Here is a 25,629-nt window from a genome sequence, read left to right on the forward strand (position 1 = left end):
GGTTTTTTTTTATCAGGAATGTTATAGAGCAGAAAGTAAAAAATATTGTTTTTTTTTGTTTTGTTTTTTTTTTCAGAATTGTTGCTCATTTTTTGTTAAATAGTGTACAAAATAAAAATCGCACAGATGATCAAATACCCCCAAAAGAAAGCCCTATTTGCGGAAAAAAAAAGGAAATCAATTTTATTAGGGTACAGCATCGCATGACCGAGTTAAAGTAACGCAGTGCCTTATCGCAAAAAATGGCCTGGTCAGAGGTGGTTAAAATTGCTCAACTTAGTCTTTTTCCCACACATGCCACTAGGTGGTGCCAAATCCATTCAAAGCCATGGACTTGGTGAACATTGCAAAATATTAGTAGTTAAAGTGGAACTATGGGGAAAAAAATGACATACATGATGCATTATGTCACTATCATTAATTCATGAGTTGTTTCTTTGTCCAGGGAACACAAAATAAAAGCAGATTAAACTTCAGCTTTAAGGAATAAAGGTAGTGGGAGGGATATGCAAAAGTTTTACGTTAACATTAAAAGATAAGTTCACCTTTTGTAACATGTTACAGTCATGTTCAGGGTGTTAAATGTTGCAAATCCACACCACAGCCCCCCCCCCCCCCCCGCCTCTCTGTTGTGACAGGGAGCAGGGAAATCTTCTCCCCCCGCTCTCTGTCACAATCTGCAAAGAACATGGCTGTACAGAGCTCCGTCCGCTCGGCCACATCATTCATTCACAGAGTTCTGTAAATGGCAAACTACAAGGCCTTTGCTGCTGTCGGCTTGTAGTTTTCAATGAACTACCACGGCGCTGTTGAGCTCTGGGCTAGTTTATTGATGCTTCCGGTTAGTGTGTAACTGTCTGGCCGTACACTGTACAGCCACACAGCTTACACAGAGTCTGAAGCCCTGCATTGCACCCATGATCTGCTTATTGTGGGTACAATGCTTTTCAGGCTCCTAATAAAAAATATAAATGCACATTTTTTACCTGCAAAAAGATGTGCATATATAACTTTTTTTAAAAAGGTGACCTTATCCTTAACTGTTGAGTTGGGCTCTTGAGATGGAAAGCTAATATATAATTCTATTAAGGCCCATCCCAAGAATACAGTGGCCATTGGCAGGTTTGTAAACTCTGCCCTAAGCATCATGGAAATGGAGTCATGAAATAACATCTATCTGTTTAGAAGAGAACCTACAGTATATTAAAGTAAAGCCACATTTAAAATGAAGAGCGATGTCCCCTAAATTCCTCATCAACGGTGGTGGTGGGGGAGACAATTTTTAATATTTTATGTGCCTAGAGTTAGGTTTTAGGCCACTGCACACATTTAGAGGGTCTAAGGTAATTTCACAGTTTGTAAGCTGTTATATGACCAGATCATACCTAGAATGCAGGAGGAGTGAGTAAAGGGAGCATCGCTTGAGTATAGTCCATATGTACCAAGGTATGGAGAGACCACCTTCTGAATTAGAGACTCCAAGTTCAGATATTCCTCTGACACACCCTTCGATTCATGGACACCCTAGAAGAAATGACACAACGGAGGGGTTAGGGCATTGCACACTTACACATTTTTACTAAGCATGACTCTGAAAATTTGAAAGACATTAAATGGACTTGATAGCCATGCAGCTTGCATTTCAGATGGCAGCCTACGTATTTCCTTCAGTTCAGGTATCCATTAACTGACCTCCAGAAAGCCCCATAAGTGATTAAAGCAGACTTCACAAAGCTTTAACACAAGGATAAGTATCGTTATTCCAGCTGTGTAACTTTAATTGTTTAAATCTCATAAAATGTAGCTAAAAACAACTGTCACTTCTTCAAACCTAAAATGTATGTAAACCCTAACAGTGAACTTCTCTTATCTGAAACCTTTTTGTCCTGTTAAATATACCACTGAAAGTATTATGTTATATTGATTAAATATTTAATACAAAAAAATACATGTATAGCCTGCCAAAAATCCAGTGAGCTGTGCTCCCTGTTTTGCACTGAAGTCTCAACTGGTGTCATCAGCCCTGCCCAGTTTACCTCCCACTATGTTATAGAGATGAGGAAAGGGGGTTATGTTCTGTAGCACTAACTTCTTTGCTGTCCTAGGATGACAACGCTGCTCTGCCACAGATACAGTACAGAGAGTGAGTTATGCCACTCTAGGACAGGAGTTGTGTTACTGGCAAGATCACCAAATGAAAAAAAAGGAAAAGAAGGCAAAAAAGAAATGGATTGGTAGGCTGCAATGTGTTACATTCATATTCTTGGGTTTGGACTTTAAAACTAAACTCCAGCCTTCTCTTCAGTCTTTCACAGATCTACACACTCCTCTCCTGGACTAAAGTTGCTTCTCACAATGAACATTAGAAGCTTTGGGTCATGGCCATCAACGCAGCCTCATCAATGCCTATCAGTGCAGCATATCAGTGTTGCCTTATCATTGTTGCTCATTAGTGCCCATTAGTGCAGTTTATCAGTATGCACCACTGCCGCCTCATCAGTGACCCTCAGTGCAGCCTATTAGTGCACATCAGTGCAGCATATCAGTGCCCATCAGTGCAGCATATCAGTGCTGCCTTATCAGTGCAGCCTATTAGTGCCACCTCATCAGTGGCCATCAGTGCAGCCTTATCAGTGGCCATTAGTACATGTCACGGGATTAGTAAGAATACTCCTTTCTTTTAAGAAATTTGGACTTTGTTGCTACTGATTGTAATCATAGGATTATTTCACTTATTTGTATAATGACTAGGAAGTCCAGAGTCATTATATAAATAATTGAAATAATCAGTGGCAGCAAACACAAGTCCAAATATCCTAAAAGAAAAATATCCTAAAAGAAAGGAGTCATTTTACGAATCCAGTGACATATTGCGATAGGACATATGGAGGTGAGCAGGTCTAAAATATTATTGCCATAATATACAATTAAACAAGCAAAAAATTTGGGGGAGCATACCCATGTATTTCTAAAGCTGGTGCAGCTATGAACCAAAAGACATGTATATTAAAAAAGAATAGCGCACACATGCAAAAGAAATTACTACCAAATTTGAAGACAATCTATAAATAAAAATGGGGATTTGGTCCCACCATATGGCCATATAGTGCTCAAGCCCACCACTACGTCAAAGTACCCCATTATCAGTCATAATATACAATTAAAAGTCTTAATTGTATGTGATGCAATTCAATATGCTCGCTCAAGGACAAGGATGTTTAAAGAAATTAAATTGTATTATTGACATGATGCCTGCCATACCTGGGGTCGGAGGAAGGTAGGTGGAGCATTAGGCTACAGTGCCACACTTATCAGCATTGGCGGCCTTTGGGTCAGTTGTATTAAGTGTGGTCGGCGGCTTGAGGTCTGTCCACATGTCCTCACCGGCCGGTATTATAATACCGGCAGGTAGCAGTGTGACTGCTTTATGGTGGTTCCAGACTGACTTGCCTCCTGGACCCTGCACTCTGGCCCAATTTGCCCCATAAGACTGGCACTATACTAAAAGTGTAGCGCAAGCTGGCGGGGACCCTTTTCGTGCAGGAGCCAGGAGGAGGCTGTTTTTTTTTTTTTTCGTGCAGGTTGCAGCTTTTTTGCTGCCCCCTGCAAAGTGCCGCCATAGGCCTGGGCCTTGTCGGCCTAGGCCAAGATACAGCACTTGGTTCAAGAGAGTGTAAAGTATAGGGTGCAGGGGTCAGGATTAAGTATTACATAGAGTTCAGGGGTCAGGATTATGTATTGTACAGAGTTCAGGGGGGTCAGGATTGTGTAACAAATGTATAACCGCGCTAATATAAATCAGCAAGCTGCAGTTTGTAGTGAGATAACACCAAATAAGCCAAACAAAACAAAAAAGCTGCGCTAAACGTGACAATGGTACAAATAAATGTATCCAAAATAATAATAAACCCAAATAAAAATATTATGTAAGCATAAGTGAATAAATAAATAAAGTTCTGGTGTCAAGATATAGTCCCAGAATGGTGATGGGAAAATATTGTGATAAATAAAATAAACACGTGCCGTCCTCCACCGCAGTTCTCCAATCACCACATCATGCGATTAGGCTTACAAAGATGGCAGGAGGTATTGAGCCAGTAAAATAGCCACTAGATATGGATCAGTAAACCGATTCCCATAGGAGATCCAGCCAGGAGGGGAACACCAATTGAAGCAGACACAGTGCTAAAGATCATACAGGGCAGCAGGCACACTCAGAGCAATGATCCGATGGCAGTATTCCTAATCCATACGGCTCGAGTATCACCATAAAATAAATAAATATTGCCCCATAGTGTAATTCGTTAAAACACTTTATTAAATAAAAATGAAAGGAACTCACATTCAGTAAGAAGATAAGCGCTTACAAATAGAAGCGAAGCTGGCTGGCTTCAGTCTCAGCCCGTCCTTCCGGGTTGCGTGGTGACGTCAGCACACCGAACCCGACACGTTTCGTCACAGCTGACGGCTTCCTGGGGATGCCAAAAATAAAAGATACCCAGGAAGACGTTAGCTGTGACGAAACGCGTTGGGTCCGGCATGCTGACGTCACCACGTAGCCCGGAAGGACGGGTTTAGACTGAAGCTGGCCGGCTTCGCTTCTGTTTTTAAGCGCTTATCTTCTTAATGAATGTGAGTTCCTTTCTTTTTTATTTAATAAAGTGTTTTAACGAATTACACTATGGGGTAATATTTATTTATTTTATGGTGATACTCAAGCCATATGGATTAGGAATACTGCCATCGGATCATTGCTCTGAGTGTGCCTGCTGCCCTGTATGATCTTTAGCACTGTGTCTGTATCGATTGGTGTTCCCCTCCTGGCTGGATCTCCTATGGGAATCTGTATACTGATCCATATCTAGTGGCTATTTTACTGGCTCAATACCTCCTGCCATCTGGTAAGCCTAATCGCATGCTGTGATGATTGGAGCACTGCGGTGGAGGACGGCACGTGTTTATTTTATTTATCACAATATTTTCCCATCACCATTCTGGGACTATATCTTAACAACAAGGCATTTTTTTTATTTATTCACTTATGCTTACATAATATTTTTAATTAGGTTAATTATTATTTTGGATACATTTATTTGTACCATTGTCACGTTTAGCGCAGCTTTTTTGTTTTGTTTGGTCAGGATTATGTAATGTACAGGGTTCAGGGGGTCCGGATTAAGTAACACACAGACTTTAGGTGTCAGGATTATGAAATGTACAGAGTTCAGGGGTTAGTATTAATAACATACAATGTTCAGGGGTCAGGATTAAGTAACACACAGAGTTCAGGGGTCAGTATCAAGTAACACACAGAGTTCAGGGGTTAGTATTAAGTAACACACAGAGTTCAGGGGTTAGTATTAAGTAACACACAGAGTTCAGGGGTCAGTATTAAGTAACACACAGAGTTCAGGGGTTAGTATTAAGTAACACACAGAGTTCAGGGGTTAGTATTAAGTAACACACAGAGTTCAGGGGTTAGTATTAAGTAACACACAGAGTTCAGGGGTTAGTATTAAGTAACACACAGAGTTCAGGGGTTAGTATTAAGTAACACACAGAGTTCAGGGGTTAGTATTAAGTAACACACAGAGTTCAGGGGTTAGTATTAAGTAACACACAGAGTTCATGGGTCAGGATTAAGTAACACACAGAGTTCATGGGTCAGGATTAAGTAACACACAGAGTTCAGGGGTCAGTATTAAGTAACACACAGAGTTCATGGGTCAGGATTAAGTAACACACAGAGTTCATGGGTCAGGATTAAGTAATACACAGTGTTAAGGGGCCAGGATTAATTAATGCACAGAGTTCAGGGGTCAGGAGTAGGTAATACACAGTGTTCAGGGGCTAGTATTAAGTAATGCACAGAGTTTAGGGATCAGGATTAAATAATGCACAGAGCTCAAGAGTAGTGTTGAGCGAACACGGACTGTATTATTCGTGTTCGTACCGAATAATTGGATTTTTTGTACCCGAACACGGACACGGACACTTTACTGTATGTTCGGGTAAAAATCCGTGTTCGGTCGTTTTATTTCCGGGTTTTGCATGCTTTGGCGCTCTTTTCATGGCGGGCTTTCAACAGCCAATCAACAATCGTTTAACTGGTGTGCCTTAAGCCATCCCAGCCATGCCTGCAAATGTCTCAGTAGCTGTGATTGGCCGTCTGAAGCATGTGACCAAGTCTTTATAAGTTCGAGGCAGCCGCAGCGGCGTCATTATGCTGCTTAGATTCAGGGACAGAGCACACATCAACGTGCTGGCTGCTGATTAGGGAAAGATAGGCAGGAAAAAACCATTTGTGTCCGGATAGAATTGAGGGACAGGTCGGAGTGTTTAGGCAGGGCGAGTTGTAGGCATTTTAGGGATAGAGTCTGCTGAATTATAGGGTCAGTGTCTTCTACAAACTACAATCGATATTGCTGTGTGGGGGGTGGGGTCTGCACTCAATCCTGATCTACGATCTCTTCTCAATCCTGTTAGGGACAGAGTCTGCTGAATTTTAGGGAAACTGTGTTCTACAAACTACAATCGATATTGCTGTGTGGTGTGGGATTGGAGATAGGCAGGTGTCAGTGATCCACATCCATTTTTCTGTGTGTGAGCTGCAGTGAACACAATCTTTTTGGGCTGCAGTGAACACAATCTTTTTGGGCTGCAGTGAACACAATCTTTTTGGGCTGCAGTGAACACAATCTTTTTGGGCTGCAGTGAACACAATCTTTTTGGGCTGCAGTGAACACAATCTTTTTGGGGTGCAGTGAACAAAATCTTTTTGGGGTGCAGTGAACACAATCCTTTTTGGTGTGCAGTGAACACAATCTTTGTGGGGTGCAGTGAACAAAATCCTTTGTGGGGTGCAGTGAACACAATCTTTTTGGGGTGCAGTGAACAAAATCCTTTTTGGGGTGCAGTGAACAACATCCTTTTTGGGGTGCAGTGAACACAATCTTTTTGGGGTGCAGTGAACAAAATCCTTTGTGGGGTGCAGTGAACACAATCTTTTTGGGGTGCAGTGAACACAATCTTTTTGGGGTGGAGTGAACAACATCCTTTTTGGGGTGCAGTGAACAACATCCTTTTTGGGGTGCAGTGAACAAAATCATTTTTGGGGTGCAGTGAACACAATCTTTTTGGGGTGCAGTGAACACAATCTTTGTGGGGTGCAGTGAACACAATCTTTTTGGGGTGGAGTGAACAACATCCTTTTTGGGGTGCAGTGAACAACATCCTTTTTGGGGTGCAGTGAACACAATCTTTTTGGGGTGCAGTGAACACAATCTTTGTGGGGTACAGTGAACAGAATCTTTGTGGGGTGCAGTGAACACAATCTTTGGGGGGTACAGTGAACACAATCTTTGTGAGGTGCAGTGAACACAATCTTTGTGGGGTGCAGTGAACACAATCATTGTGGGGTGCAGTGAACTCAATCTTTGTGGGGTACAGTGAACACAATCTCATACTTCTGAAGGTTTGAGGGTGCTGCCTGTTCCATACTCCCCCTACTCCTCATCTAGCCTTTTAGGGGTACAAACAATAGTAATTGGGGCCTAGTGTGGTTGTGTACGTGTGATATACATACACTTTTTTGGGATCATATTTTCTATTCCGCTATTTAATCAAAAACCTTTGGGGATCAGTTAAATTGGGGGATAGTCTGTGTTGGTACGTGTGAGAGAGATCCACCTTTCCAAGTTGTTGGGGTTCATCTCATACTTCTGAAGGTTTGAGGGTGCTGCCTGTTCCATACTCCCCCTACTCCTAGCCTTTTAGGGGTACAAACAATAGTAATTGGGGCCTAGTGTGGTTGTGTACGTGTGATATACATACACTTTTTTGGGATCATATTTTCTATTCCGCTATTTAATCAAAAACCTTTGGGGATCAGTTAAATTGGGGGATAGTCTGTGTTGGTACGTGTGAGAGAGATCCACCTTTCCAAGTTGTTGGGGTTCATCTCATACTTCTGAAGGTTTGAGGGTGCTGCCTGTTCCATACTCCCCCTACTCCTAGCCTTTTAGGGGTACAAACAATAGTAATTGGGGCCTAGTGTGGTTGTGTACGTGTGATATACATACACTTTTTTGGGATCATATTTTCTATTCCGCTATTTAATCAAAAACCTTTGGGGATCAGTTAAATTGGGGGATAGTCTGTGTTGGTACGTGTGAGAGAGATCCACCTTTCCAAGTTGTTGGGGTTCATCTCATACTTCTGAAGGTTTGAGGGTGCTGCCTGTTCCATACTCCCCCTACTCCTAGCCTTTTAGGGGTACAAACAATAGTAATTGGGGCCTAGTGTGGTTGTGTACGTGTGATATACATACACTTTTTTGGGATCATATTTTCTATTCCGCTATTTAATCAAAAACCTTTGGGGATCAGTTAAATTGGGGGATAGTCTGTGTTGGTACGTGTGAGAGAGATCCACCTTTCCAAGTTGTTGGGGTTCATCTCATACTTCTGAAGGTTTGAGGGTGCTGCCTGTTCCATACTCCCCCTACTCCTAGCCTTTTAGGGGTACAAACAATAGTAATTGGGGCCTAGTGTGGTTGTGTACGTGTGATATACATACACTTTTTTGGGATCATATTTTCTATTCCGCTATTTAATCAAAAACCTTTGGGGATCAGTTAAATTGGGGGATAGTCTGTGTTGGTACGTGTGAGAGAGATCCACCTTTCCAAGTTGTTGGGGTTCATCTCATACTTCTGAAGGTTTGAGGGTGCTGCCTGTTCCATACTCCCCCTACTCCTAGCCTTTTAGGGGTACAAACAATAGTAATTGGGGCCTAGTGTGGTTGTGTACGTGTGATATACATACACTTTTTTGGGATCATATTTTCTATTCCGCTATTTAATCAAAAACCTTTGGGGATCAGTTAAATTGGGGGATAGTCTGTGTTGGTACGTGTGAGAGAGATCCACCTTTCCAAGTTGTTGGGGTTCATCTCATACTTCTGAAGGTTTGAGGGTGCTGCCTGTTCCATACTCCCCCTACTCCTAGCCTTTTAGGGGTACAAACAATAGTAATTGGGGCCTAGTGTGGTTGTGTACGTGTGATATACATACACTTTTTTGGGATCATATTTTCTATTCCGCTATTTAATCAAAAACCTTTGGGGATCAGTTAAATTGGGGGATAGTCTGTGTTGGTACGTGTGAGAGAGATCCACCTTTCCAAGTTGTTGGGGTTCATCTCATACTTCTGAAGGTTTGAGGGTGCTGCCTGTTCCATACTCCCCCTACTCCTAGCCTTTTAGGGGTACAAACAATAGTAATTGGGGCCTAGTGTGGTTGTGTACGTGTGATATACATACACTTTTTTGGGATCATATTTTCTATTCCGCTATTTAATCAAAAACCTTTGGGGATCAGTTAAATTGGGGGATAGTCTGTGTTGGTACGTGTGAGAGAGATCCACCTTTCCAAGTTGTTGGGGTTCATCTCATACTTCTGAAGGTTTGAGGGTGCTGCCTGTTCCATACTCCCCCTACTCCTAGCCTTTTAGGGGTACAAACAATAGTAATTGGGGCCTAGTGTGGTTGTGTACGTGTGATATACATACACTTTTTTGGGATCATATTTTCTATTCCGCTATTTAATCAAAAACCTTTGGGGATCAGTTAAATTGGGGGATAGTCTGTGTTGGTACGTGTGAGAGAGATCCACCTTTCCAAGTTGTTGGGGTTCATCTCATACTTCTGAAGGTTTGAGGGTGCTGCCTGTTCCATACTCCCCCTACTCCTAGCCTTTTAGGGGTACAAACAATAGTAATTGGGGCCTAGTGTGGTTGTGTACGTGTGATATACATACACTTTTTTGGGATCATATTTTCTATTCCGCTATTTAATCAAAAACCTTTGGGGATCAGTTAAATTGGGGGATAGTCTGTGTTGGTACGTGTGAGAGAGATCCACCTTTCCAAGTTGTTGGGGTTCATCTCATACTTCTGAAGGTTTGAGGGTGCTGCCTGTTCCATACTCCCCCTACTCCTAGCCTTTTAGGGGTACAAACAATAGTAATTGGGGCCTAGTGTGGTTGTGTACGTGTGATATACATACACTTTTTTGGGATCATATTTTCTATTCCGCTATTTAATCAAAAACCTTTGGGGATCAGTTAAATTGGGGGATAGTCTGTGTTGGTACGTGTGAGAGAGATCCACCTTTCCAAGTTGTTGGGGTTCATCTCATACTTCTGAAGGTTTGAGGGTGCTGCCTGTTCCATACTCCCCCTACTCCTAGCCTTTTAGGGGTACAAACAATAGTAATTGGGGCCTAGTGTGGTTGTGTACGTGTGATATACATACACTTTTTTGGGATCATATTTTCTATTCCGCTATTTAATCAAAAACCTTTGGGGATCAGTTAAATTGGGGGATAGTCTGTGTTGGTACGTGTGAGAGAGATCCACCTTTCCAAGTTGTTGGGGTTCATCTCATACTTCTGAAGGTTTGAGGGTGCTGCCTGTTCCATACTCCCCCTACTCCTAGCCTTTTAGGGGTACAAACAATAGTAATTGGGGCCTAGTGTGGTTGTGTACGTGTGATATACATACACTTTTTTGGGATCATATTTTCTATTCCGCTATTTAATCAAAAACCTTTGGGGATCAGTTAAATTGGGAGATAGTCTGTGTTGGTACGTGTGAGAGAGATCCACCTTTCCAAGTTGTTGGGGTTCATCTCATACTTCTGAAGGTTTGAGGGTGCTGCCTGTTCCATACTCCCCCTACTCCTAGCCTTTTAGGGGTACAAACAATAGTAATTGGGGCCTAGTGTGGTTGTGTACGTGTGATATACATACACTTTTTTGGGATCATATTTTCTATTCCGCTATTTAATCAAAAACCTTTGGGGATCAGTTAAATTGGGGGATAGTCTGTGTTGGTACGTGTGAGAGAGATCCACCTTTCCAAGTTGTTGGGGTTCATCTCATACTTCTGAAGGTTTGAGGGTGCTGCCTGTTCCATACTCCCCCTACTCCTAGCCTTTTAGGGGTACAAACAATAGTAATTGGGGCCTAGTGTGGTTGTGTACGTGTGATATACATACACTTTTTTGGGATCATATTTTCTATTCCGCTATTTAATCAAAAACCTTTGGGGATCAGTTAAATTGGGGGATAGTCTGTGTTGGTACGTGTGAGAGAGATCCACCTTTCCAAGTTGTTGGGGTTCATCTCATACTTCTGAAGGTTTGAGGGTGCTGCCTGTTCCATACCCCCCCTACTCCTCATCTAGCCTTTTAGGGGTACAAACAATAGTAATTGGGGCCTAGTGTGGTTGTGTACGTGTGATATACATACACTTTTTTTGGATCATATTTTCTATTCCGCTATTTAATCAAAAACCTTTGGGGATCAGTTAAATTGGGGGATAGTCTGTGTTGGTACGTGTGAGAGAGATCCACCTTTCCAAGTTGTTGGGGTTCATCTCATACTTCTGAAGGTTTGAGGGTGCTGCCTGTTCCATACTCCCCCTACTCCTCATCTAGCCTTTTAGGGGTACAAACAATAGTAATTGGGGCCCAGTGTGGTTGTGTACGTGTGATATACATACACTTTTTTGGGATCATATTTTCTATTCCGCTATTTAATCAAAAACCTTTGGGGATCAGTTAAATTGGGGGATAGTCTGTGTCGGTACGTGTGAGAGAGATCCACCTTTCCAAGTTGTTGGGGTTCATCTCATACTTCTGAAGGTTTGAGGGTGCTGCCTGTTCCATACCCCCCCTACTCCTCATCTAGCCTTTTAGGGGTACAAACAATAGTAATTGGGGCCTAGTGTGGTTGTGTACGTGCGAGATACATACACTTTTTTTGATCATATTTCCTATTCCGCTATTCAATAAAAACCTTTGAGGATCAATTGAATTGCGGGATAGTCTGTGTCGGTACGTGTGAGAGAGATCCACCTTTCCAAGTTGTTGGGGTTCATCTCATACTTCTGAAGGTTTGAGGGTGCTGCCTGTTCCATACTCCCCCTACTCCTCATCTAGCCTTTTAGGGGTACAAACAATAGTAATTGGGGCCCAGTGTGGTTGTGTACGTGTGATATACATACACTTTTTTGGGATCATATTTTCTATTCCGCTATTTAATCAAAAACCTTTGGGGATCAGTTAAATTGGGGGATAGTCTGTGTCGGTACGTGTGAGAGAGATCCACCTTTCCAAGTTGTTGGGGTTCATCTCATACTTCTGAAGGTTTGAGGGTGCTGCCTGTTCCATACCCCCCCTACTCCTCATCTAGCCTTTTAGGGGTACAAACAATAGTAATTGGGGCCTAGTGTGGTTGTGTACGTGCGAGATACATACACTTTTTTTGATCATATTTCCTATTCCGCTATTCAATAAAAACCTTTGAGGATCAATTGAATTGCGGGATAGTCTGTGTCGGTACGTGTGAGAGAGATCCACCTTTCCAAGTTGTTGGGGTTCATCTCATACTTCTGAAGGTTTGAGGGTGCTGCCTGTTCCATACTCCCCCTACTCCTCATCTAGCCTTTTAGGGGTACAAACAATAGTAATTGGGGCCTAGTGTGGTTGTGTACGTGTGATATACATACACTTTTTTTGGATCATATTTTCTATTCCGCTATTTAATCAAAAACCTTTGGGGATCAGTTAAATTGGGGGATAGTCTGTGTTGGTACGTGTGAGAGAGATCCACCTTTCCAAGTTGTTGGGGTTCATCTCATACTTCTGAAGGTTTGAGGGTGCTGCCGGTTCCATACTCCCCCTACTCCTCATCTAGCCTTTTAGGGGTACAAACAATAGTAATTGGGGCCCAGTGTGGTTGTGTACGTGTGATATACATACACTTTTTTGGGATCATATTTTCTATTCCGCTATTTAATCAAAAACCTTTGGGGATCAGTTAAATTGGGGGATAGTCTGTGTCGGTACGTGTGAGAGAGATCCACCTTTCCAAGTTGTTGGGGTTCATCTCATACTTCTGAAGGTTTGAGGGTGCTGCCTGTTCCATACCCCCCCTACTCCTCATCTAGCCTTTTAGGGGTACAAACAATAGTAATTGGGGCCTAGTGTGGTTGTGTACGTGTGATATACATACACTTTTTTTGGATCATATTTTCTATTCCGCTATTTAATTTAACTGGGCCTCCATGCGAGACCTGTGTGCCTTGTTGCGCTGTTTTGAGTACTCCACCAACATGGCCAGTGGCAATGACGCCGTTCTCAGCTTAACTATCCCACTTCTATGCCTCCTTGAAAAAACAATTCGGGCGATGATGGAAGAGGATGTGGCACAGGATGAGGAGGAGGAGGAGGATGAAGAGGTAACATTTCCAAGGCTTTCAGGGCAGTCATTCGCAAGGGGCTCCGAGGGTGGGTTCCTGCACACGCAAACGCCAGGGACGCAATTGTCCAGCAGGGGCACAGTTCTGGAGGATGAGGAGGATGAGGAGGAGGAGGAGCTGGAGGAGGAGATGGAACCATGTTCACAGCAGGGTGGCACCCAGGCCAGCTCATGGCCATCACTGGTGCGTGGCTGGGGGGATACAGAGGACACGGACGATACACCTCCCACAGAGGACAGCCTTTCGTTGCCTCTGGGCAGCCTGGCACACATGAGCGATTACATGCTGCAGTGTCTCCACAACGACCGCCGAGTTGCCCACATTCTAACTTGTGCTGATTACTGGGTGGCCACGCTGCTGGATCCCCGTTACAAGGACAACGTACCGTCCTTAATTCACTCACTGGAGCGCGATCGCAAGATGCGCGAGTACAAGCGCACGCTGGTAGACGCCATGCTGCTGGCATTCCCATCTGACAGCGGGGCCACAGTGGAAGCACAAGGCAGAGGAGGAGGAGGAGGAGGTCGCCAACGCAACCAGGGCACCGCCAGCACCTCAGAAGGCAGGGTTAGCATGGCCGAAATGTGGAAAAGCTTTGTCAGCACGCCACAACAAACAGCAGCACCAGCAGCTCAGATGGAACGTCTTAGCAGGAGGCAGCATTTTACCAACATGGTGGAGCAGTATGTGTGCACACGCCTACATGTAGTGAATGACGGGTCTGCCCCCTTCAACTTCTGGGTCTCCAAATTGGGCACATGGCTTGAGCTTGCCCTTTACGCCTTGGAGGTGCTGGCGTGCCCTGCAGCCAGTGTATTATCTGAACGGGTATTTAGCACGGCTGGGGGCGTTATAACAGACAAGCGCAGCCGCCTGTCCAGAGACAATGTGGACAAGCTCACGTTCATTAAAATGAACCAGGCATGGATCCCACGGGACTTTTCCGTACCTTATGCAGAATAGCAATGGATACCGACCTTACCCACCCATTGTTCCATTTTTGCTCTTTCTCACTCTTTTGGGGTGTACCCTCATTTAAAATTTTTGAAAAGAAGCAGTGTTGGCTACCTCGTCCTCCTCCTCAGGGCCAGATTAATGTAGGGGCTATTGGAGCTGCAGCTCCAGGCCCCTACCTTTTATATAGGCCCCGGGTTGGCCATATTCACTGTTACCGCTCTTCTGTCACTTGTAAACACAGAAGTCTGGCTTCTATGCTCGCTTCCCCAGGCAGCACCCTCAGAACCTCCCCACACAGCGTGAAGGCCGGACAAGGAGGGACAGTTGGCGATGCATGGATGTGTTTATGGGCTTCAGAGACAGCATCCCATGTTGAATTAGGCATGCATGGCTGCACCCTTCCTCCTCTGGGTGCATGGCAAGGCACGGCCCTTAAGGCCCTTCAAAATCCTCAGCACCAAGCCCATGATGCTGTTAATCCGGCCCTGGTCCTCCTCCACCGCCGCTTCCACCTACACCGCCCATAGGTGTGCGCAGCCTATTGCATTAAGGTGTGCACCCCAAAGTTGAAATACACATGCATGTGTTTGCCAGCAGGGAGAGTAATGTATCGGGGCCATGTACCTGTAGGCAAGGAGAAATAGAGCAGAGCAGGTCCCAGGGAGATCTTTCCCATCTCCTCACTGGCAATGCTATGTGCCCTAGGTGATTAGGGTGTGCCCAGGCACACCCAGCACACCCTGTGCGCACGCCTATGTCACCGCCACATCCACCACCACCTCAACCTCCCTCCTACTCCATATGGGCCTCGTCCTTCAGAGATGAAGAAGAACATTGTTTTATTTTTCTGTTTTTTTTTTGTTGTTTTAAGTTATTTCCCTATCCACATTTGTTTGCAGAGCACTTGCCATGCTCTTAATTACGTTTTGCTGCCATTTGCAGCACTCTAGCCCTTTCCTTTGGTGTTTTAGAGCCATTTTAGTGCCTTAAAGTTCGGGTCCCCATTGACTTCAATGGGGTTCGGTGTCCGGGAAAAGTTCGGTAAAAGTCCGGGACACGGACCCGGACTTTTTTTTAAAGTTCGGCCGAACCCGTCGAACACGGACATCTAGGTGTTCGCTCAACCCTACTCAAGAGTAATGCTTGCCATACAGTAGCTGAAAAAACGTTTGAAAATCTGTCATTTGGTCTGTAAGTTAATTTTTTGTCCAGTTAATGGGCACAAATAGAAAATCGGTTTTAACTTTTCAGAGCTGAAAAATCGAAGCAATAGTTTGGAAAATTCTGCCGAATGAACGATAAATTGGAAGGTTAATGTGTTTCTCGCCCGAACAGTTTGCACTAGGCATATGTGACAAAATGAACGAAAAACTGATTCATTTATGTCCATTGAAAGATTTATCGTTCAAAATTCGGTCATTACATGATGGCACAATCGTCTGCTCTCACGGCCGAGAGTTTGTTTTTCGAAAATGATTTCAAATAATTTTTCAACTAGTGTATGGCCAGCATAAGGATCAATAAACACAGAAAGTTAGGGGTCAGGAGTAAGTAACGCAGGAAGTTCAGGGATCAGATAAGCAGTTACCCACAGTCAGATTGGTGTATCATCCCTGGGAGCCGTTGGGTAGTGTAAAGTTTGCAGTGTGCAGGCTCCAACTCACACTGCAAGAGCCAATCTAAAATGGCATGGCTGGAGTGGTCTACACATGGGTGGCAGCATGAATCGCTGCTATACACAGGGTACCATAGCGGCGTCATGTTTTAGTTGCTACTTTAGCAGTTGATGGATTAGAGCCTGTGCACAACAAACTTTATTCGGCAGCTCCCAGGGACAAATCTGGGGACACCTGTTTCCCGGGAACAGACCCTTCACTACAGAGATTGTCACCAGGAAATGGGGACGAATGGACACCTTAGCATAGGGCAGTCTGCATGCACATACAGTCTGCCTAGGTACGCCCATTCCTTCAGACTGGCATCCACTCATTAAGACATTTTGATATTTACATAAGTCCTTCAAAAAAACAACCCTCTGCTTGTATCAGTGTTGAGGAGTACTAAGTCAGAGTGCTGAGATCTTTTCAGAAAGCTATGTACAGCATCCTGCTGGCCCCTCCCACTAGCTACAATTTGCCCACATTGTATGGAGAAGTACAGAGACCCAGTAAAGACAATGCTGAAATAAGATATTTAATGAAAGTTATATTTTAAAATGTTATTAGCATGTTGGTGAAGGAAGAAAGTGGAACCAGGGAAGACAAAATATAAGCAGGTTAAAGTTCAGCTTTAACCACTTGCCGTCTGCTCACTCGAGCACTACTGCGGCAAAGTGGTTCATTATCGTCTGGCGACGTAGACCTACGTCGCCAGACACTCCCCTTTCTCGGCGGCGCGCGCGCACCGCCGGAGGCTCGCCCCCGCTGTTTTCAGTCACAGCTGGAGTCGGGCCAGGGGAGGAGCGGCGGCAATCGCCGCTGCTCTTCCCCGATCGTCGGGGAATCTAGTTTGGAGATCCGCCCGCCTGTGTAAACAGAGCGGGTGGATCTCTTAAGTGACAGACAGTGACAGATTGCAGGGTTCAGCATAGCTGAACATCCGATCTGTCCTTGTGTCACTCAGTCACCTCCCCCCACACACGTTAGTAAGCACCAGGCATACATTAACCCCTCCCTCTCCAATAAAATTAGCCCCTTCCCTGCCAGTGTCATTTTTACAGTAACAGTGCATATATATAGCATTGATTACTGCAGTAATGTCACTGGTACCCCCAAAAGTGTCAAAAATGTCAGTCAAGGGACCGATCTGTCCGCCGCAATGTCGCAGTCCCGCAAAAAAAATCGCAGATCGCCGCCATTACTCGTTAAAAAAAAAAACACCAAAAATGACAAAAATCTTTCCCTTAGTTAGTAAACGCAATAACTTTTGCGCAAACCAATCAAAATACGCTTATTGTGATTTTTTTTACCGAACATAGGTAGCAGAAAACAAATTGGCCAAAAATGTAAAAAAATTTTGATTTTTACATTTTTTTGGGGGGGGAATTTCATATAAAAAAATGTGAAAAATATTGCTATTTTTTCAAAATTTAAGCTATTTTTTTGTTTATAGCGCAAAAAGTAAAAATTGCACAGGTGATCAAGTACCACCAAAAGAAAGCTCTGTTTGTGGGAAAAAAAGGACGTAAATTTCGTTTGGGTATGGCGTCGCACGACTGCGCAATTGTCAGTTAAAGTCGCACAGTGCCGAATCGCAAAAAGTGGCCCAGACGTAAGACAGCAAAATCCTCTAGTGGTAAAGTGGTTAAGGATCCTTGTTCCTGTGTGTCAGCTAGCATATTCAACCTATAATGTATATTTATTCAGACCGACACTCAAGTCTTTTTCATGCTATCTGGGCTTGTGACAGCCAATAAAAAAAAAAAGTCACCTTCCAGACTAATGGAATAATTATAGTTACTGCACACGTTGAATTTTTTTACCACATCCTGCCCTCTTGCTCAGAATATATCCACCAAACAAAGTGACCTTTAAAGAAAGAGCAACCTTTATCTGATTTTTCAACTTTAAAAAATACTGCAGCGTTTTAATTTTATCTGCAGGTATTTCAGAAGCTATTTGTATGCTAATTCTTCCTTTCAATTGCCTGGTAATTAATCGCCAGGTTTTCTGTCAGCAACAGAAGCGTACTTTCATTTAGGCAGGAAGAGAGGAGGTGGAACGCAGCGCCAGCGCTAAATATCTCAAACAACTAACTGAAGCCGTTGTTGAATGGCTCTAACAGCATCACAGATAGAGAGTACAGGCTTCCATGTGTCTCCCTAAATATGTTTAATATCTCTAAAACAGGTTCTCTTTTTCTTATGTTAGGTTGGCTGATTGATTGGCCCTCCTAGGTAGAAGAGAGTATAGTTTTTGGGTCTTTCTGCCTACCAGACAGCAGGATCCATTGATAGGGTCTGCTCATGGTGCTCAGGTGCAGCTCAGCTTGTCTGAATGTTTCACATTGGTCCAATAGGGAGACATATTGGACAGTGGGAGGAAATCTGGCAAGTGAGGGCACCGACATTGTTACAGCCCTGGTGATTGGCAGAGAAAAGTGCCTTGGTGCATGCTGGGTGACTGTATAATTGCCAGGAGCACATTTGCTTGAGGTTTTTGGCTGAAAAGAGGGGTCCCGGAGGGAGGGGAGGGTGGCTGCCCCTCCTCTGTAGAAGCTGCCATGTGTCCCCAGGTATTTGACCAGAGGACCTGAAAGTCAGATAGGAGCTGAAACCAGATGTCCTGCAGAGATGACTGGAAGGAAGACACTGGAAAGGATCTGATTCTGCCTACAGTGAGTACAGATCGGTGTCATGGGGCCTGTCATGTGAGGGCCATCCTTTTAGTGGAAGAGTCAGTGGATGGTTGTCAGTCAACAGGATGCTAGAGTGTGTCCTGAGGATAATGTAGTTGTAACAAGTCTGCTGCTAGAGAGGAAGAGGACTTAATTCTTCCATACAAGTGGCAGTATGGTCAAAGCAGGGTGTCTGCTTCCACAAATAACCCGGTGAGGCCAAGTGAGAGTTGTCCTTATCTACTGTGAATAGTTCAGTTAAAGTATCCCACTATTCCCTTCTCCCATCCAAGTTCCACAATAAATACAAAACCAAATCCCCTGGACTGTTTATTGAGTAACGAGCAAACGGGAGAAGGGATGGATGTGTGAAAAATCACCTAGTGACTGTCTGCAGGTTATCAGAGGGGGACCTAAGAAGTCATCACACAGCAAGCTCTACGGGGACAGTGCTACGTAAAGAAAACTTATCAAGGGGGTCATCCAGTGACCCCACATCTGCAAAGCAGACAGAACCCTCCAGAGCACTGGTGCCCAACCTGCAGCTCTAGGGGTGGGGGGTGAGGGTTGCATTCGGCCCTTTGATATTTATTCTGTGGCCCCTGCAGTCTGTTTTGGTGCTCACTCAAGCCAGTGAAAGAAAGGCCTTGTTTGCATGGAGCGTTTGAATCTGCACCCCATGTGAGGGCCATGTTTATCTGCACAGGGATGCAGGAGTTCTGTGCAGACAGCCCCATTGCTGTCAATTGAGATGCGGCGACTGTGACATCTATGTGTATGGCCTTGAATGCACCCAGAGTTCATCCACAATGATTCAGGTAGACAGAGACCATGTGATCTTTGCCTAGGCTCTGTGTCTGAGGGAAATCAGAGCTGTAGCTTTTACGCTCAGAATACCAATGCAGATTATTTAAGCCAAACTCCAAGCCTACAGCTAAATTCACAGATAAACAACATACTGTATATGAAGGTTGTTTTACCTGTCAAATGATTTTTATCTCTTTTTATCCAGTTTTGAGATTTACACAGCTCTGTGCACACTACAATCCTGTCCGGCAGGGGAGGAGACCTGATTTTTCTCTACTGAAAGTTCAATAACAATTCCAGGTCTTGTCCCTCCCCCAACCTCCGATAGGACAGTGAAAGGAGAAGCAGCTGAGTGATGAGCTCATCTCTCTATCGCTCTTCTCTCTACACCTATCAGTTTGCTCCGAGGGCTGCAGCACAGCTGACAGGTTCCTTGTGCTTCTTCCCCCTCTTCTAGTCTGAGCTCTGGGGAATGCAGGAAGCTGATAACAGGTCAAATTTAGGTACTTGAACTGTTGATATTTAAAAAAATACATTTAAAATAAATAAATGAATACAGAGCTGCATTAATTTGTGTCTTTTATATCTGAGTGGAGTTAGTGCCGGTTCACACTAGTGCGGTTTGCGAGATCGCATGTAATTCGGAGCGCACTGCTCCTTCATTACATGCGATCTCATGTGCGGATGCGAGTTCAGCCATACACTTTGTATGGCTGAATTCGCACTGTATCTGCACCAAACACGCACACGAGGCATTTTTTGAGCCGCATCAGGATCGGATCGCATGGTGGTTCACACTTGTGCGATCCGATTCTGTGCAAACTGTCAGATCGCACTGCGATATGCGATCAAACTGGGGGTGTCGTTAACATTTTATTGACACCCCCTGCGTATCGCATATGGCAGTGTGAACTGCCAGATGTGCGGATGCGATGCGGGAACACGCTATATTCGCAGCGTTCCCACATCGCAGAAGTGTGAACCGGCACTTAAAGTTTTATTAAAGTCTCGTTTTTTTTTTTCTTTTGTTTAAAAATAACAAACATGTTATACCTACTTTGCCTGCTCTATGCAGTGGTTCTTCACAGAGCAGCCTGGATCCTTCTCTTCTCAGTTCACTCGCCAGTGCTCCCCATCCCTCCCTCCTGCCGAGTGCACCCACAGCAAGCAACTTGCTTTGGGGGCACCCGAGCCCCTGCTCTGTGTGTCCATTCAGACATGGAGCCATGGTTGACCCTGCCCCTTCTCTTTCCTCATTGGCTCACTGCCTTTGATTGACAGGAGCCACTAACGCTGTCCCAGCCAATCAGGAGGAAGAGTCTCGGACAGCCAAATCTCCCATGCAACATCGCTGGATCGAGATGGGGCTCAGGTAAGTATTAGGGGGGCTGCTGCACACAGAATGGTTTTTATCTCAATGCATAGAATGCATTAGATAAAACAACTTCTGCCTTTAAAACCATTTTTAAATATAACTAAAGGCTAAACTTTTTTCTTTTTTAATGAACCATAGGAACAGGCCAAGGAAGTGCCACATCCCAGTAATGAGACCTATTAACAAATATCCTTTCTTGACTTTTAAGGCAAAGCTTAAGCCAGTACTTAAAAATCAATATTTTATTTTGTACAAAACCATTAAAACACATAATCATCGAGCACATTTAAAAGCACGGTCTGCTCTATCAGGAATACTGTACATTTTCTTTCCACATTACAGTCCAATATGCGTTTCCTGGAAAGTATCCACTTCATCAGGAGCTACAATTGAATACAGAGTACTGGATCCGATACGCCAGAAGAAGGTCCGTGCCTAGAGGGAACATTAGAAACCCAAAGGGTAAAAATGGTGGACTCAGGTATGTAAATGCCTTCCAGAGCGGCGCCCTGAACAGAGAACAAGAAGCAAACTACTGGCAGAAGTTTGTACATGTAGTGATATTAAGCAGAATCGGCTAATAAGTTATATACTGTTCCAGGGACACGCTCAATGCAGCTGAAGGCTTTCATCAAGGCTATCAAGAGGAGCCAAACTATACAGTGTGCAGGAGAGAGGAGTGAACCTTGATATCTGGGCTTTTGGACTTTTTGCAGGGTGAATCTGTTTTGGCTGTAGTATTGGCATGAGCCTAATATGATACATGTAAGAGTATGTGGTTGGGTGGATGACATTTAGACCTTATGGCTTTAAACAGGCTCCTCTTTGGGTCTCTGATGTGGTTCCATCTATGCACGCACCCTGTTCTGGCATATCAGATCCAGTAGTCTGCAACCAATTGTAGCTCCTGATGAAGTGGATATATTCCAGGAAACACATTGAGCAATACAATATATATATATATATATATATATATATATACTGTATGTTAGTGTTGGACAGAGAGGAGAGGGATTAGAACCCCTGTCCGTTTTTTATTGCTGTTTGTGCCTCTGTTTCACCCTCTCTGTTTGTCCTGTTCCTGTGTACCATTAATAATGAAAGTCAAAGTAGAGGAAAATCCCAAATTTTGGGTTGTCCTTAGAAAAGTAATAGAGGGGAAATCTACCAATGGGGATACTACTTCTGGTAACCTGGGGTGCTCCAAGGGATAACATTTGCAGGGATTTCTCTCATTTCCTGTTGTGGTTATGGGGCAGGAAGGGAAGGTAAGTCTCCCCAGTGGCACACAGATGGCAAAAATATAAATTGACAGGAGTTATATCCCCTAAAATTAAAACGTTTTGCCTATCCTGGCTTCTTTAAGCTCTAATGATGATGTGCCTCACTGATTCATGTCAAGTGTGAATTTTAATGACATGTCCACTTTTAGAAATTGTGGAAGTAAGACTCAAAGTTAGAGACGATAAATCTCTAAATAAATGAGCCTTGCCCCTCGTGTTCTACTTCTAGAAAGCATCAGAGATGTGAAGAAGAGCCTTGTGATTCACTCAGTCGGAGAAATGTTTTCAGTGACTCTAAATAATACATGTCCTCTTATTTCCAAAGGCTCACCAATGTTACTTAAAGCTTACTCTGACCTTTTCAAGAACGCGGGGGCCATCGTACGCATTGCTGTGTGAAAAAGTCTTCTGTTAATGCATCAACTCCAGATAATATCTATATAGAAAAATCCTTTCTTGACCTTGTCGGCTTCGCTTAACCAAACCGCCAATGCTGCTTGTTTACCATTAACTCGTATAAAAACACCAGAGTGTAACAAATCAATTTTCAAATCAAATCATGAAGGTATGTTCGCTTCCTTGCCATCATATAAAGACACATTTCACTACACATTATTTATCTTGGCGGAATCTACAGTATATGGAGGGTGTTGGTTGCATCTCCAGCTTTTATAAAAATAAAAATCATTGGTTACCTCTTATCCCTTTATAGTACTCTTATTATAGTATTCTTATTAAGGAGCAAAACCCCCTAGTTCCCCTGAAGCCCTCAGAATGCAGATAGGGCAGATAAGTAATCAGAAAGGCTACGCCTCCATTCCTTCTAAGTTATCAGTATTCAGCCCCTTTAAAGGTTTCCCCGCAGTTTAATACTATTGGATATTGCAGGGCAATCTTTCTCAGCCAAGGTTCTTCTTGAAATTGCTAGAGGTTCCTTGAGCAGTAACCAGTGGTGAATTGCTCTCCTACCCACACAGTCCACCAATACAAAGGGCAATTTTTTCCAACCACCAATGTAAGGGGTCATTTCAATCACCAATGTGAGGAGTTGCATGTACGCTGACCACAAATGTAAAGAGTTACATCTACGCTGACCACCAATGTAAGGAGTTACATCTACGCTTACCACCATTGTAAGGGATCACTTCTACACTGACCACCAATCTAAGGGATCACTTCTACACTGACCACTGATGTAAGGAGTTACATCTATGCTGACTTCCAATGTAAGGGGGTTACTGCTACACTGACCACTTATGTAGGGAGACACAAAAACTTTTTTAATTCAAGAATGCTACCAAAAATGATTTTGTTGTAAAGAGCTATATATAGAGGGTGGTAAAAAATTATCTGCCCTGGGCGTCATCTCAAATACGCAATAGGCAGTGGGAAATCGATCACACACTTACACCGACCACCGATAAAGGGTGCAATTTTTCAGCAACCGCCAATGTAAGGGGTCACTTCTAAACTGACCACCAATGTAAGGGGTCACTTCTACATTGACTACCAATATAGTGGCCACTTCTAAACTGACCACCAATGTAAGGGGTCAAATCTACAATGAACACCACTGTATGGGGGTCACTTCTACACAGACTACCAATATAGGGGTCACTTCTACACTGACCACCAATGTAAGGGTTCACGTCTACACTGACCACCAATGTAGGGGTCACTTCTACACAGACTACCAATATAGGGGGTCACTTCTACACTGACCACCAATGTAAGGGTTCACGTCTACACTGACCACCAATGTAAGGGTTCACGTCTACACTGACCACCAATGTAGGGGTCACTTCTACACTGACTACCAATATAGGGGTCACTTCTACACTGACAACAAATTTGAGGGGTCACTTCTACACTGACTGCCAATATAGGGGTCATTTCTACACTGGCCACCAGTATGGAGGTCATGTCTACTCTGATCACCAATGTAAGGGTCATTTCTACACTGGCCTTTAATGTAAAAAGTCAGTTCTACACTGATCACTAATGTAAGAGAACACCACAGATTTTTCATTTTAGGATTATTACCAAAAGTTATTTTGTGTTATAGGGCATGGGGTGGTAAAAATTATTATGGGAGTCAAATATGCTAGTTAGGCCATATTCTTTATTTGGGCCCATTTAGATCTATGCATGTGTGGTAGGTGCTGTATTTTGTAGATTTAGGCCTTGTTCACACAGGGTAATTTGCTCCATGCAGGGCCTTCTTTCCTGGCATGGTGATGCACAGGTGCTGTGTGCATCCCCGTTCCAGTGTTCCATTTTTTACTGGAACACATGGCTGCATGGACACAGCTGCTGTGTTCCTATATGACATGCTGGTGAGGATCCCAGAATGCACACAGGGTTCGTTCAGGGACCCATAAACACATGTACATCGTATAGGGACACAACGGGGACACAGTCATGGGGATGCATGGAGCACCTGTACCACCTGTGCTGGTAAAAGACAGCTCTGTATTGGACACATATTCTTGTGAACGGGGGTCTTAGGCTTGGTTCACACTGATGCAGTGCGAATTGATGCGATTCGTGTTTTGACAGGTGTAAATTTAATGCAATTTCTGGAGGGACTGAGCATAGCTAGACATCCGCACTAAACTCGCACATGACAATTTTTAACCATATCAAAATAGCACTGCATCGATGTGAGCGACCTTCATAGAAAACAATGTGTTCTCAGATGACATGCGACTCTATGACTTTTGGATCACATCAGATTCACATCAGTGTGAACCGGACCTTAGGCAGAAAAAATGGCAAGTCATATTTTTTAAAATGCACTGCACTGCAACACTGAGATGGGAAAAGGCACTATTTTTTATTTTTTTTTCTGAATATTTGACATGTATTTTAGCACGTGACATTTGCATTAAAACAGTGTAAATAGGTGCGCTTTTTCTACAAATTACTGATCATACTAATGTATCATGAACTGTAGGTTTAACCACTTTCCGCCCACGCTATAGTCAAAAGACAGCTACAGCGCGGTCTTCCAGTGCCTTCGGACTCGGCTGATCACAGAACAGGGTAAAGGGCCAATCACAGCGGCTCTTTACCACGTGATCAGCTGTAAGCCAATGACAGCTGATCACGGAAGTAAACAAAAGCTGGTTATCGGCTTTTTTTCTCCTCAGGATCAGCGTGACGAGAAAAGAAGAAATCTAGTAACCAGCTTCTGTTACAGGGGCATTGGTTCCAATCTATGCCCACCAGTGCTGCCAAATCAGTGCCAACCAGTGCCACCTATCAGTGCTCATCAGTGCCCACCAGTGCCACCTATCAGTGCCCACAAGTGCAATCTATCAGTGCCCAACAGTGCCTCATCATCAGTGTTACCTATCAGTGCTGCCTTTTAGTGCCACCTATCACTACCCATCATTGCCACCTTTCAGTGCCAACTACCAGTGTTTATCAGTGCAACTTCTCAGTGCCCTTCAGTGCCGCCTATCAGAGCCCATCAGTGCCACCTATCAGTGCCCACCAGTGTCGCCTCATCAGTGCCTACCAGTCCAGCCTCAGCAGTGCCCATT

General features: G+C 43.9%; 1 protein-coding gene across 3 annotated transcripts in view; it reads right to left on the reverse strand.

The window, feature by feature from the left end:
* PRR5 (proline rich 5) overlaps positions 1-25,629 on the reverse strand; it is a 199,386-nt gene that overhangs the window by 3,969 nt on the left and 169,788 nt on the right. For all 3 annotated transcript variants that reach the window (XM_082253279.1, XM_082253280.1, XM_082253278.1), the window contains one exon: positions 1,386-1,524. In XM_082253279.1, coding sequence (XP_082109405.1) covers positions 1,386-1,524 — 139 coding nt within the window. The remainder of the gene's footprint in view (positions 1-1,385; positions 1,525-25,629) is intronic.

The sequence above is a fragment of the Pelophylax lessonae genome, assembly GCF_965119305.1.
Source record: "Pelophylax lessonae genome assembly, chromosome: 4".
Taxonomy (NCBI): domain Eukaryota; kingdom Metazoa; phylum Chordata; class Amphibia; order Anura; family Ranidae; genus Pelophylax; species Pelophylax lessonae.